The sequence below is a fragment of the Lissotriton helveticus genome, chromosome 9 (genome assembly GCF_964261635.1).
Source record: "Lissotriton helveticus chromosome 9, aLisHel1.1, whole genome shotgun sequence".
In the NCBI taxonomy this organism is placed as follows: domain Eukaryota; kingdom Metazoa; phylum Chordata; class Amphibia; order Caudata; family Salamandridae; genus Lissotriton; species Lissotriton helveticus.
The window spans coordinates 93,082,066-93,094,432 of record NC_136070.1 but is presented as its reverse complement, the minus strand read 5'-3'; the positions used below and the strand labels follow the sequence as shown (position 1 = coordinate 93,094,432).

At 44.6% G+C, this 12,367-nt stretch overlaps 1 protein-coding gene across 2 annotated transcripts in view; it reads right to left on the bottom strand.

The window, feature by feature from the left end:
* The window catches only part of AQR (aquarius intron-binding spliceosomal factor), a 273,023-nt gene that overhangs the window by 131,779 nt on the left and 128,877 nt on the right, over positions 1-12,367 (bottom strand). For both annotated transcript variants that reach the window (XM_078659545.1, XM_078659546.1), the window contains exon 24: positions 8,060-8,169. In XM_078659545.1, the coding sequence (XP_078515671.1) occupies positions 8,060-8,169 (110 nt within the window). The remainder of the gene's footprint in view (positions 1-8,059; positions 8,170-12,367) is intronic.

Genomic DNA, 12,367 nt, shown 5'->3' with positions numbered 1-12,367 from the left:
CGTGGGACTAATCAGAACCAGTGTGAGGGATGTTTGCCTGAGTTTTCGAACCAGAAATGGAAGGAGAGGGAGAGGTGGAAAAGCGTAAGCAAATATCCTTGACCAGTTGATCCATAGGGCATTGCCTTTGGATAGAGGGTGTGGGAACTTGGAGACGAAGTCTGGGCATTATGAGTTCTCTGCTGTGGCACTGAGGTCTATTTGTGGAAATCCCCAAATTACGGAAGGAGAACTTTTGGGTGACGATCCCGGTTGGCTTAAAGAAGCGTCTTTATGTTTCGGTGCCTAGCTGGATCTGTCTTTTTTATCTTTGGAGCCCGAATGTTTCAGAATCTAAGGGGTATCATCTCGATTTAAGCCCGAGCCCAAAGGCTTGACTTGCTGTTTCTGTGCCGAGCCAGAATGCAGGGCGTTGGAATCAGAGTCTCAGAGCCTACCATGGCCTAGCGGCAGTGGTAACCCAATAACCTTTTGTTTGGTTGGAGCAGGTTTGGTGGGCAAAGGAGCTTTGTTACTCACGGCATCCTTTCCAGCTGAAACGTCATGGGACTCTAGATTGATCTCCAACTCAGAGTCGGAGTCCTGGATGGAGAAAGCATCTTCCTCTTCCGTGGCCAAACGCTTCCATCTCCTCTTGGATGATATCTTCTCTGAAGATATCGGAGGTGGCCCCGATAATCTGTCGCTGCATGTCTCTTCGCCGAGCATGACGGTCCCATATAGTCTTTTTGGATTGGGACGATCGACAAGCGTTGCAGTCTTCCTCTTTAAGCTGCGGGGAAAGACAGAGATTACAGACCTTATGAAAGTCGGTGCCCGGAATGGAATGGCCAGAGGACAGAATTGAAATGGCATCTGTTCCATTGTATTTGAAATGGCACAGAGGACAGAATTGAAATGGCATCCATTCCATCGGCAGACGACTCGTTGATGGATCTTCTAGTGGAAGTAGATAGAGGAAAACGAGCTAGTCCTGAAGGCCGCGTTAGAGTTTCCTGAGTGGAGAATTAAAGTTTTCAGATATTTTCGACACGCAGAAGGTGGAAACGCAATCGAAAACAATACTGACGAGGGGAAGTGAATTGTGCACCAAAAGGATCCCGATTAACGGTCTTGAATTGGAGAGCTGCAATACACTCCCGAACCCGAAGGCGGAAGGAAAACAATCTAACAACGGAGTCGATGCCCATGCGCATTAACACCAAAAGGAGGACTCGCCTTACCTCGTGAATGGAAAAGACTTCTTCGAAGAAAAACAACTTTCAAACATCTGAACCCAACACTAGATGCCAGGAGTATGCAAAGCATGTGTATCTACAGCGCACATGCCTCAAACAGATTGTTTCGGACTCCTGTGAGTGTTCACACTGCCTGACAGGACGTCAGATTCCTGTCTTGGCAGTAGCAGCTGCAGGGTGCCAGCAAGGGCACAGGAAAGGCTGGGGCAATCAGGTGGGCAACCACAAAGGTAGCCACCTGGGTGCATGTCACATCATACCCGACATTGGAATCATGTCAGGGTTGAGGCGAGGCATGTTGTAGGAAAGTGCCCTTTTTTGCATGGTTGCCCTCCACTTTTTGCCTGATGTTGATGCTCTTTAACTAAGGAAGCCCTGGGTTCCTGCCAACAAGGTACCCATGGCCTATGTTCTTTCCCTAAATCTGTACTGTTGCACACCCAAATTGGCAACTCTCTGGCCACATACAAGTCCCTTGTAAAAGGTACCATGGGTACCAAGGACACTGTGACCAGAGAAGGAATCTAAGGGCACACTTAGAGGCCCTGTACTTTTACACCCACACACTGTTACTGCAGGTGGAGTGTTTTGTTGCAGAGCAAAATAAAGAGTCGCCATGGAACACATCTCTGTGTGCCATGCCTACAATCCACTGCCATATCATAGATATGCAACCCTTTTAGCTGGGTGCATTATACCACCGGTGAGGGTACAGGTGTGCGAGCCCTGTACTCCTACACAGTCTAAGTCCATTCTTAGACATTGTAAGTGCAGTAAAGCCATAAAGAGTATATGGTCTGGGAGTTTGTCATTATGAACTCCACAGCACCATAATGGCTTTAATGAAATCTGGGAAGTTTGATATCAAACTTCTCAGCACATTAAACCCACACTGAAGACAGTGTGGGATTTAATGAAAAATGCACTCAGACGGAATCTTAGAGATGTCCCCTGAAGAACGATCTGACTCTAGTGTCCTGACTGAGTGGCTGCTGGCCAGCTGCCACCACCAGACATGTTTCTGGACCCCTGGGATGAGAGCCTGCTGCTCTCAGGGACCTGAAACAAAGCACATCCTAGGTCAAGGTACCAAGTCTCTTCCCCCAGGGTGGGCAGGGTCCACAAAGGGGAAGCTTCAAAGGCTTGCCAACCAGAGAGAGGCTTATGCCCCCCCCCCCTCCATAATGTAGAGGGGCATAATAGGCGGTGTCTTCTCAGACAAGAAGAAACAAAAAGAAAAAGCACTGAAGAGCTGCGCTGAAGGAAAAAGAGTAGGACACCAACTGACTTGGCCCCAGCCCTACCTCCCTGTCCAACCGCTACCTGCTCCAGCATAATCCCGGTGAGCCCTGCTGCCAGCACACCCCCCCCCACCCCCCCAAGAACCCGGAGGATCTACCCTGCCTTCCCCAACCAGACTGTCTCCCGTGAGCACCGGATTTGCTCACCAAACAGACTCTGGCTCCGTCCAAATCCGTGAGTCTGCACCACTCTGCACCAGATGCCCACGGCATGGGTTCGAGTGGCACAACACCGTGAGGTGGTCTCCTCTGGGATCCTGACCTGGGATCTGGTGATCCCTGACCTACCTCAAGTCTTCAACCAACGCCTGCAGCCCCTTTCAGGAGGATCCACACTGACTGCAACAGAAGCCGGTAAGGACAACCCGACACCAAAAGACCCCTGCACCAGATGCCCCATGGCCTTGGGTGGCCTAACCAACAGTGTACCAGCATCCCATAACATCCCAACTTACCACTCCAACCAGTGATCGCCTCCGGAAGATCTTCGTCCCCGAGCCTGCAGGGTTTGCTGTAACTGGAGAATCCCCATTAGAAACAACTGGGCACCCGACGCCAAAACAGCACCCTGCACCCGGCCGCCCCTGTGCCGCTGTCAGTACACTTTATGTGCCAACTTGAACCCCCTTTTCCTGAGCTTAAGTCCAGGAGCTTGCTCCCACAACCTTGTGGCCTGCTTGCGAGCAGCCACCAACCGGAGGCCCCTTATTAGATAACACTGGGCCTCAGCACTCAGCACCCGGCTGCCTTAGTGCTGCTGAGGGTGCTTTGAGAGTGCATCCTGGAGCCTGGGGGAACCCTTCTTATAACCCCATAAACCCAACTCCCAAAAGCATGTACTTAACTGTAAACAAATAACTTAATTTCCTCCAATAGGATTGCATTGACTGCTTTTCTAGGAAGTGTGGAGTCGAGTAATTGTATGAAAACATAAGAAACTGTATATTTACAAAAACTGATTTACTCACCTTTTATTTAGGGAATGTCCCAGTGTAATATCTAGGCATATCACACTGAGTAGAAAAAGTAACATAAAATGTAATATAAAAAGTAATCCTACAGTAACTGAAAAGTAGCTGAAAAGTAATTTCAACAGTATCTGAATAATTGACCTACATGTATCTAAATCAATTACATACAACTGCATTCAACTGTATTATTACTGCAAAGTATTATTTCACTTACCTGTACCAGGCCTGGTTTAGTTCTAGAAATAAAATACAACTAAATATTTTTATACAAACAAACAGGCCCGAGTTCAGTCTAAGAGTGTGTGATATCATTTCCTGCCTGAGTGTGTACAATAAATGCTTAACACTACCCTCGGATAAAGCCTTATGCTCATTCACCCTACCACAAATAGAAAGTAAGGTATTATCTACTTTTACCACTGCTTACCTTTGGGGATCCACGGGACTCTGTGCACACTATTCCTTACTTTGGTATTGTATATACAAGAGCCAACCAGCTTCTTGGTTGATTCTAAACATTACCATATTCTCCAGTACCATAATGGAGCTAGCGATCTAGCGATCTCGGAGGTGCCCGGGTGCCAGCCCACTTATCACTTATAGTAGTCCTTAATGGAAAGGGCTACTATAGGATCATATAAACTTGCATTTATATATCCACACCTTTAATATACTGCACCCTGGGTTTAGGGGGCCTACCTTAGGGGTGACTGACATATATTAAAGATAGTGCTTTGACCCGGCTATTGATGGTGAGGGCAAAGTAGAGTTAGAGCAGTTTGCACTGTTCCTGCAGTCTGCAATTGAAAGCCTGCTGTCATCTGTTTACTTGGTCACACAGGGTGGCAAATATAGTGCATGCCATGTGTAGCCATAGCACCACTTTACTAGGGACTTATAGGGGGATTAAAGTCCTTGCCAATTGAGAGTACCAATTTGCTACATTATGTTAAGGGAGAGAGCACTGGCACTGGGGCCTGGTTAGCGGGCTCCAGTGCACTTTCAGAGTCATAAGTCAGCAGCAAATTGTGGCAGAAAAAGCAGTCAAACTTGCAAAAGCCTGTTTTCCTATAGTCTCTACATATGCCTGGTGTAGCCCCATCACCCTGCTGATAGATGGTCTGCTGCTGTAGTTGATAGGACTGTGGCTGAGTGGGTGAAGTGGGATTGGCTCTTTCCCTAGGTTGATGTTTTCTAAAGCAATCTCTAGAAATTGGACTTTGAAGGCCATCCACAGACATTGCAATCTTTGTCTTCTCCATTTTCTCAAGCATCTCATCTACCAATAGACGCGAGAGATGATCCCCATTAAACTGGAGGCTGAGGAAATGCTACTGGGGAGTACACTGGAGTTAATGCCTCTGGAGTCTGTGCCCAAGTCATCAAGTGCCCAACATAAGTTGGCGTTCATGACAGTCTTGCCCACGGACACTATCCACTCACCCCTTTTCTTGTATTCCTCTGGGAGCTGTTTGATGAAATCCTACATCTCCTCCCACTGGAACCAGAAACTGCACTGTACGCTCCGATTTGGAAAGGGCTTCCACAAGGAAGTCCTCTATGACATACATATCTACTTTGAGACATGCCACAGATTTCTGTTTGACCTCATGACAGGCCATGGTATCATCTGTGTAATGGTCTAAGTCGGGTTCGCCTGACGTTATAATCATCCCCGGGCTCGTTTGTGGGTCCTGGATCTGAGGGCTAATCTTATGGGATTGTATGGGCTGCCTGGGTCTGAAAAGGTGTTGATACTCCTCGGTGATTCTAGTCGAGGCAGAGGTGGTGTACGTGAGCCTGGAGGAGAAGGTGGAGCTGGTGGTAGAGGTGGAATATAAGGAAACCGTCTGGTGTCCCTTTACTTCTGTTTCTTAGGTGCCAGTTATGGAGGGGCCTTTAAAGAGGGGCTTCCCTCAAAGAGAAGAATTATTTTACAAGGTAGGGTCTCTGATGGCTGAGGTGGAGGGGGTTTTGTTGAGATCTTTCCAGTGATGATATGGATAAAAAGATGTTTTTGTCCGATGTTGAGCACCTTCTGAAGTCTCTGAAAGATTGGAAACCCAGATTTCTTAGATTCAGCTGTCAACAAAGCTTTCAGAGTCAACATTGGTGTGTCTTCTCTGCCGACTTGGAGTGTGAGCATGGAGGCCTGATGCCTTAGTGTAGGTGGGGCTTGGCGACATGTGTAGCGGCAAAAGCCCTTGGCCAGAGACTTGATCCACATGTATTAACAGGAGCCCAAAAGAGGCGGGACATGTGAGGGAGGCACAGTCTCTTGTGATATGCTTTGGCTCGATGCCAAACTTGTGATGGAGCAATGTTCTACCCCGGTGTTGGCCTTTCTGTAAGGTCCTGGCTTTGTGGTATGGTCTCATAGTCTGGTGGCATACTAACAGCCCTTCGTGTAGTTTTCAGTGTCTGCTCTAAGTTCTACTTCCCATGAGGGAACTTTTTTCGGACTATGCTTTACATGGGCTGGCTGGAAGGGCAGGCCTCCTCACCTTCGACGCAGCAAGGGTCCTTTTCTCTGAAAATGTCAGTGGTCTCAGAGGATGTCTGTTGGCTCACCTTGTGATGTGCCCAGTATCTTTCCTTTCGGTAACTATGGGGCATCTTCAAGCATAAAGCGAGGCAGAATATGCTGAGGGCGTAATAGTGGTTGGATGAAAGGCCCACGTTACAGATGTCAAGATGACGCGACTACAGATAGTCAGAGTTGCACCAGGAGCAGTGTGGAAACGGTTATTGAAGGAGGTCGTACAGTTCTGAAGGGTGGAGGGAGTCCCCCAGCATCCAAGGCGTTGATTGCCCATCTTATGGAACCCTCTAGTAATGAAGCGCAACAATGTAGCTGACGAGCTAACAGGTTTTTTCAATGCCTTGGTGCCGCAAACTAAACGTGTAGACCCAAAAAACTTGTTGAAAACACTACGAGCTCAATCAGTGTACATTGCTACCAGATGGTGGGAAAAAAAACAAATTATGATGGAATCGGTGGCCAGGCGCATTGCCCACTAAGGGAAGAGTCACACCACATCTCGCAACTCGAATAACTTCTTCAAAGAAAAACAACTTGAAGACATCGGAGGCCAACACTAGATGGCAAGAGTATGCAGAGCACAGGTGTTAAGAGCCACACATGTTACTAACAGATTGTTACCAAAAGTAAGTAACTTGTCCCTCTCGTGGTTTCTTCTACCTGCAGATTTCTCGCCCAGTGAATCAGTACACAACTGGTACTCAGAGGGTGCTGAGAAGATGGTTAGACCAAAAAGTCCTGAAACAGATTTGGCAATAGAGCCATCTCACAGATGTCTGTGTTCAAGCAATCATTCCTGGTAAAGGTATGGACCGAAGTGCATATTGCAGCCCAGCAGACATCCAGGACTGGAGCACCCCAGGTCTGCTAAAGAAATGGCCTTTGTTCTGGGGGAATGGAGCATGATGCCCTCAGCAGGCTCATAGTTGGCAACAGCACAGCAGACTTTGGTGCATAGCACGATCTAGCTGGAAATGATCTGTTTCGGAATCCACTCACCTTTCTTGGAACCAGCTGGTCCTAAATATTAAAAAAGATGGCCCTGCAAGGATGTGGGCAATGAAAACTTTCCTCTTCTTTGTGGCAGGTAGAATATCAAAGTGATGCACAGACCTACGTGATACGGGGTACCCACCTTCAGCAAGAAGAAAGCCTTAGTTTGAACAACTAATATCTCCTAGAATAAATTAATAAAATGGAATGAACAAAAGTTGTCTGCAGTTATGTAATACTCTGTGCCAAGGTAATGATAATCAAGAATAGTATTTGTTCAAGGCAATCAGTCACAAAAGGAAAGTGCATGTAGGTTCTCAGGGAGAACCCTTCAGGAAGGTAAGAAACAGGTTAAAGTCCCACTGAGGCGTTAAAAAGGGAGCAAAGTGAAAGAAAAGTGTGAAGTCCTTCAGAAAATGCATATTGATAAAAGACTTGAACACAGCTTTTCCCACCAAACAAAGAAAAGCTGAATGGGCCAACAGACATCCTTGAATGGTACCCACAGCAAAGCAATGACTGGCCAAGAAAAGTGCAAACCGTAACACATCAGATAAATAGGACTTGAGGGGGGCATGGGAGGTCAACATTCTTCTTAGTGCAAGAAACAAAACCGGACCAATGTCCAGAAGAAACAAGTCTCCCCTCAAACTGCAGGTGTGGAGGCTATAGAGGTTAGGGTGCCAAACTTCTTCCTACCACTGAGAGAAAAGATAATACCTGAGCAAACGAAGAAGAGGGAGGCACATGGACAGTCAGAGAAGGAAGACCCCTTCCAGATCCATTTTTGGCAACATAGGTTATGTGTGAATGTGGAATATCTCACAGATTAATTGTGGCCTTTTCTCCAGGGCCAAATTTTAATTATATTTTACTACTTGGATGCAGTTTTGGGCATTTGAAATTCACTTGGTGTTGTCATTCTGTGATCAGGCCCTAATAAAAGTTAATAACTGCTACGCAGCTGAGTCTCTGGCTCAGCATACAAGAACAGACTATATCCTCCATACGTACCTGCTGAAATCCTTCTCTGTCTCCAGAGCCTCCTCTCCATGACCCAGACGGAGCAGGTGACGCTCATCAATATCCAGGGCTATGATCTTCTCAAAGAGCTGGTTCAAGGCCTACAGAGAGGGGGTGAGAATGGCGAGTATAAGTTAAAACAGCTTTTCCTGTTTAGCATGAGCTTTTTATGCTGCTGCTCATATTTTTCCTTGGTCCTTTACAGTATTGTTTTAGATTCACCTAGAACTCTAAGCAGCTTTATCAGTTTATTTCCACTTTAAGCTCAATTTCAGTCCTATCTTTTGCTTACTTCATAACTTGATTTTGTCTATAACTAAGTTTACGATTTAGTCTTACCTACAGCTCTACTGTGACTAAATGAACAGCTGAATTTAATCTCTACCTGGTCCTTTAGTTTACGTTCAGTTATGTTCACATAATTTTAGGGCAAGTCATCTCAATTCCAGCCACATGTTTAACTCCATCCATATTAGACCTATTTAATGGCAAAAACGAGAGCATACATTGCCCTAGTGTAAGTCCACACAAAGCAGAATATTAGATATACTAATATCTATTGTTTCTTAGTGTACAGCTTCACTTCTAACTTATTTTTTCCACTTTGATCTTTTTATTAAAAATCAAAACTCCTGCATCAAAGGCAACCCTTTGACCAACCAGAAGAAGGAGCCGGAAGGAGAGCGAGACACAAAATAGGTTCTCGGCTGCCATGTTACCCTTAATGAATGTGTGACTACAGGGACATGCATCCACTCTTCCTCCCATGTGGTAATATATGGTTTCCTAGTTGGGAATCTTAGCCTTTTTTTTTTTTTTTTTTTACAAATATCTGGGTGAGTAAACCCTGTTAATGCATGCATGCGTGTGTTGCATGTTGTCTTTCCAAATTTTTAGGGATGGCCTATACAAAATCCCTAGGACACTTTGTGTCCCCTGATGAAAGCCCCGGACCCAAGAGGCCATTAATATTATGGATGAAAACATGTTGACTAGCTAATAGGGTAACAGGATCATTAAATGCATACCTCACATATGTTTTTAAACGTACCTAAACAACCGCTATTGAAGGGAAACCTTGGTTGTTTAAGGTATGTTTTATTATACTAAATGGGTGTCACACACCAAATGATAAACCTTACTGAATAGCCTGAGTCAAGTCACCATTCTTCAAGTGTATTCTTTTCTGTGTAGGAACCCAACCATATCTCGTTTCCAAAATGTTTGAGAATACACTCGGTCCCTTTTCCTAGATCAGTCTTACTGCCAACATTAAAAGACTTACCTTTTCACACTGGACTTGACTCAATAGGATAAATATATTTGGTATAAATATGTGCATTGCTTAGATCTCCAATTATGCTAGGCCTTGTTTAACAATATGCTGCTGTAAATCTGCTATCTGCCCTTCCCTCTCTCACTACCTGTCCCATTGCAGGCCCGCTTCCCCTTCTCCCTGCCCTTCTCTTCCTTTTACTTCCCTGCACTGTCCTTCCCCTTGCTCTCTGCTTCTTCCCCCTGCGGTCAGTAGATAATTAATTGCAATCTTTCGCCATGAATTTTTGTTTAGCTTGCAACTAGATTCTGCCCCCTCCTCCCTGCCTCCTCAGAGTGCAGCTCCACTTTTGTCTATGCCCTCTTCCGCTTTCTCTTTTCTCTGAGCCCTACCCCACCATACTGACTGACTATTCTCTTACACATTCCTAAACTAGCTCCCTGCCCTTCCCATCCCTCTGTAGCATTCCTTATCTTTACTTTTTCTCTCTCTGTTGCAGACAATACTCCCTGCTCTTTGCGCCTGCTTCTTATCTGCTCTACTCCACATTTTACTCTATTTGGCCTTACTCTATCCCTTATCCCATTGATGCCTTCACCTTCAGCTATGCCTCCCCATACCACCGTTGTATGGACCTCATGTCACTGCTATGTTAAACTGTAAAGTGCTGTCATACCATCATGATGTTTAGGTCTATATAAAACTGTTAAACAAGTAAATAAATAAATGTCCCCTATTCATAGCTCTTTGTGAAACACCATCATGGCACTAATAATGAGAGCTCACCATCCATGTTTATTTCTGCAATGAGATCCAATGCAATTTGTATTTATTTCGCTTGGGCCACATTGCATGATTTCTAGAGTGTTGGTTCTTTGGCAGGTTGCCCACCAGCATTTTCACTGCTGGTTTGCGACGTGAGCCCCATCCCAAGGCTATATGTATGTCAGAGCCCCCTTAACGCTAGACCACAGCTTCCCATTAGAATCTTGAAAATTCAACTCTATATCTAATAAGATCCACTTTAGCAAAAATATGGCGCACTGGGCCTCAATCAGGTAGCCTCATAATGAGATCCATCATAGTCTTCGGCACTTAGCACAAGAGGAGCTAACTGCACATGTATGTGTTTCTTAGCTTCAACACCAGATGTTTCTTACTTTTTGTATCTCTCATCAGGGAGAACTCAGTAGTTGTCAAGCCCCATTTCAATCACAATTTTAGTTCGATCTGTGATACATGTTTATTCATTCAACATCAGGTTGTTTAGCATTACTATCAGTGTCCAAGCTGCCCATATACAGTTTTTAGCTGTAACAGTTTGCACAACATTAGGGTGTCTGAGTTGGCCACAGCAGTATTTTAGTGACCAGTTAGGGCAGTGCTCCCCACCCTAGCAGGGCTGTTAGAGTAGGGTTTTTTTTAAGCTCCAGTGACAGCAGAGTAGGCTTTTAATGTATGTGATCATTTTACAACAAGCTTTTGGGTACTCCCCCAGCTCCAGGAGTATGGCCCATATAATCGAAGATATTTGGCTTGCTGCTAAGTTTTATTTTAGCATAGTGGCTTATGGGAGGTTTTTTGCCAAAACCTAGAGGAACATTTCTGTCCTTCTACAGCAGTATTCAAGCTTACCTGACTAGCAGAGTATGGTGCTCTGAGGAGGATTTTAGGTTCCTTCCTGTTCTATTTTTAGGTTTACTACTACATTTTTTCATATTTTTCTCCATCTAAGACTCAAATTTCACTCCACATATAACTGATTTATAGATGTATAAAATGTACTTAACCTTCAACTCAATCTTAGAACCAGTTATGGTATGACCTAAGCTACACTAAGCAGAATTGTTACTAAATCCATGTGTTTATTTCAGCTCCATCTATTGCTGTATCCTAGCTTGACAGCAAACGCCAAGGGATCTCAAGTCACTGCATTATTTCATTTTCAACTATTTAGCATATATAGCTGTGTTTTTATTTCCACTTATAACTCCATTACTTGGCTCTCTGTGATTATTTTAAGACTAAAGATCACATTTCACCTCCAACTATAACCGGTTAGAAGCCTTCAGGCAAGTCTTTAGCTACACCTACAATTAGATTTTGATCAATATATGTTTTAATCCCCATTCATATCTATCCATATATTTCTATTCTTAGTGCACTACAAGCGAAAATAGGGCTTAAAGAAACTACGTTAACAAATAGTACATCAATAATATTAACCAGGAAAAGGCAAACTTATAACAGATGCTTTTCCGCTCCTTGTTTGAAAGCTCTCCACTGGCCTCCAGTGAAAAAGCAAATCCTTTTTAAAACGTTGTGTCTAGCACACAAGCATATGTATGGTTATGGTCTAAAATATTGGTAACATAAACTATGCTGTTATCAGCCACTCAGAACTCTCAGATCCAGCATTTTTTTCCCCTGAAAACATATTTTATTGGTTTCATATGTGCATCTTACACTATTCGTAATCATTCACCATCATCTTATGTCAAACATCTCAATATTCTTCCCCCAACTTATCCCACATGAACCATCCAGTAGTATATTGATGCAATACACTCTCAGATTCAGCAATGATGCACTGCTTATTCCCCTGAGAGTGCGTACGGTCAGGAAAGGGGGTCGATCTTTTTCCTTTCTCGCACCGGCATTCTGGAATAAAATGCCTATATACCTGCGTGCCATCCCTAGTCACAGCTGTTTTCGCAAGAAGCTGAAGACATGGCTATTTGACAACTGAGCCCATCTCTATTTCAGAGCCGTCTGCAAGCGCCAGGAGACTCTTGGTAGTGATATGTGCGCTATACAAATGTCCCTGACTTGACTTGACTAAGGAGTTCCACGGTTTGATTTTCAAAGGTACATAGGCACATAGTTGTGTTATGTGATATTATTATTTACCAAGTCTGCTAGTGAGGAGTATAGTAAACCCTCAACCCCCGTATAAGATTATGGTACGACCAGAGATGCATCTGAACCACAGCCACCTCCTGCATTATAATCTTCTGGAAAGA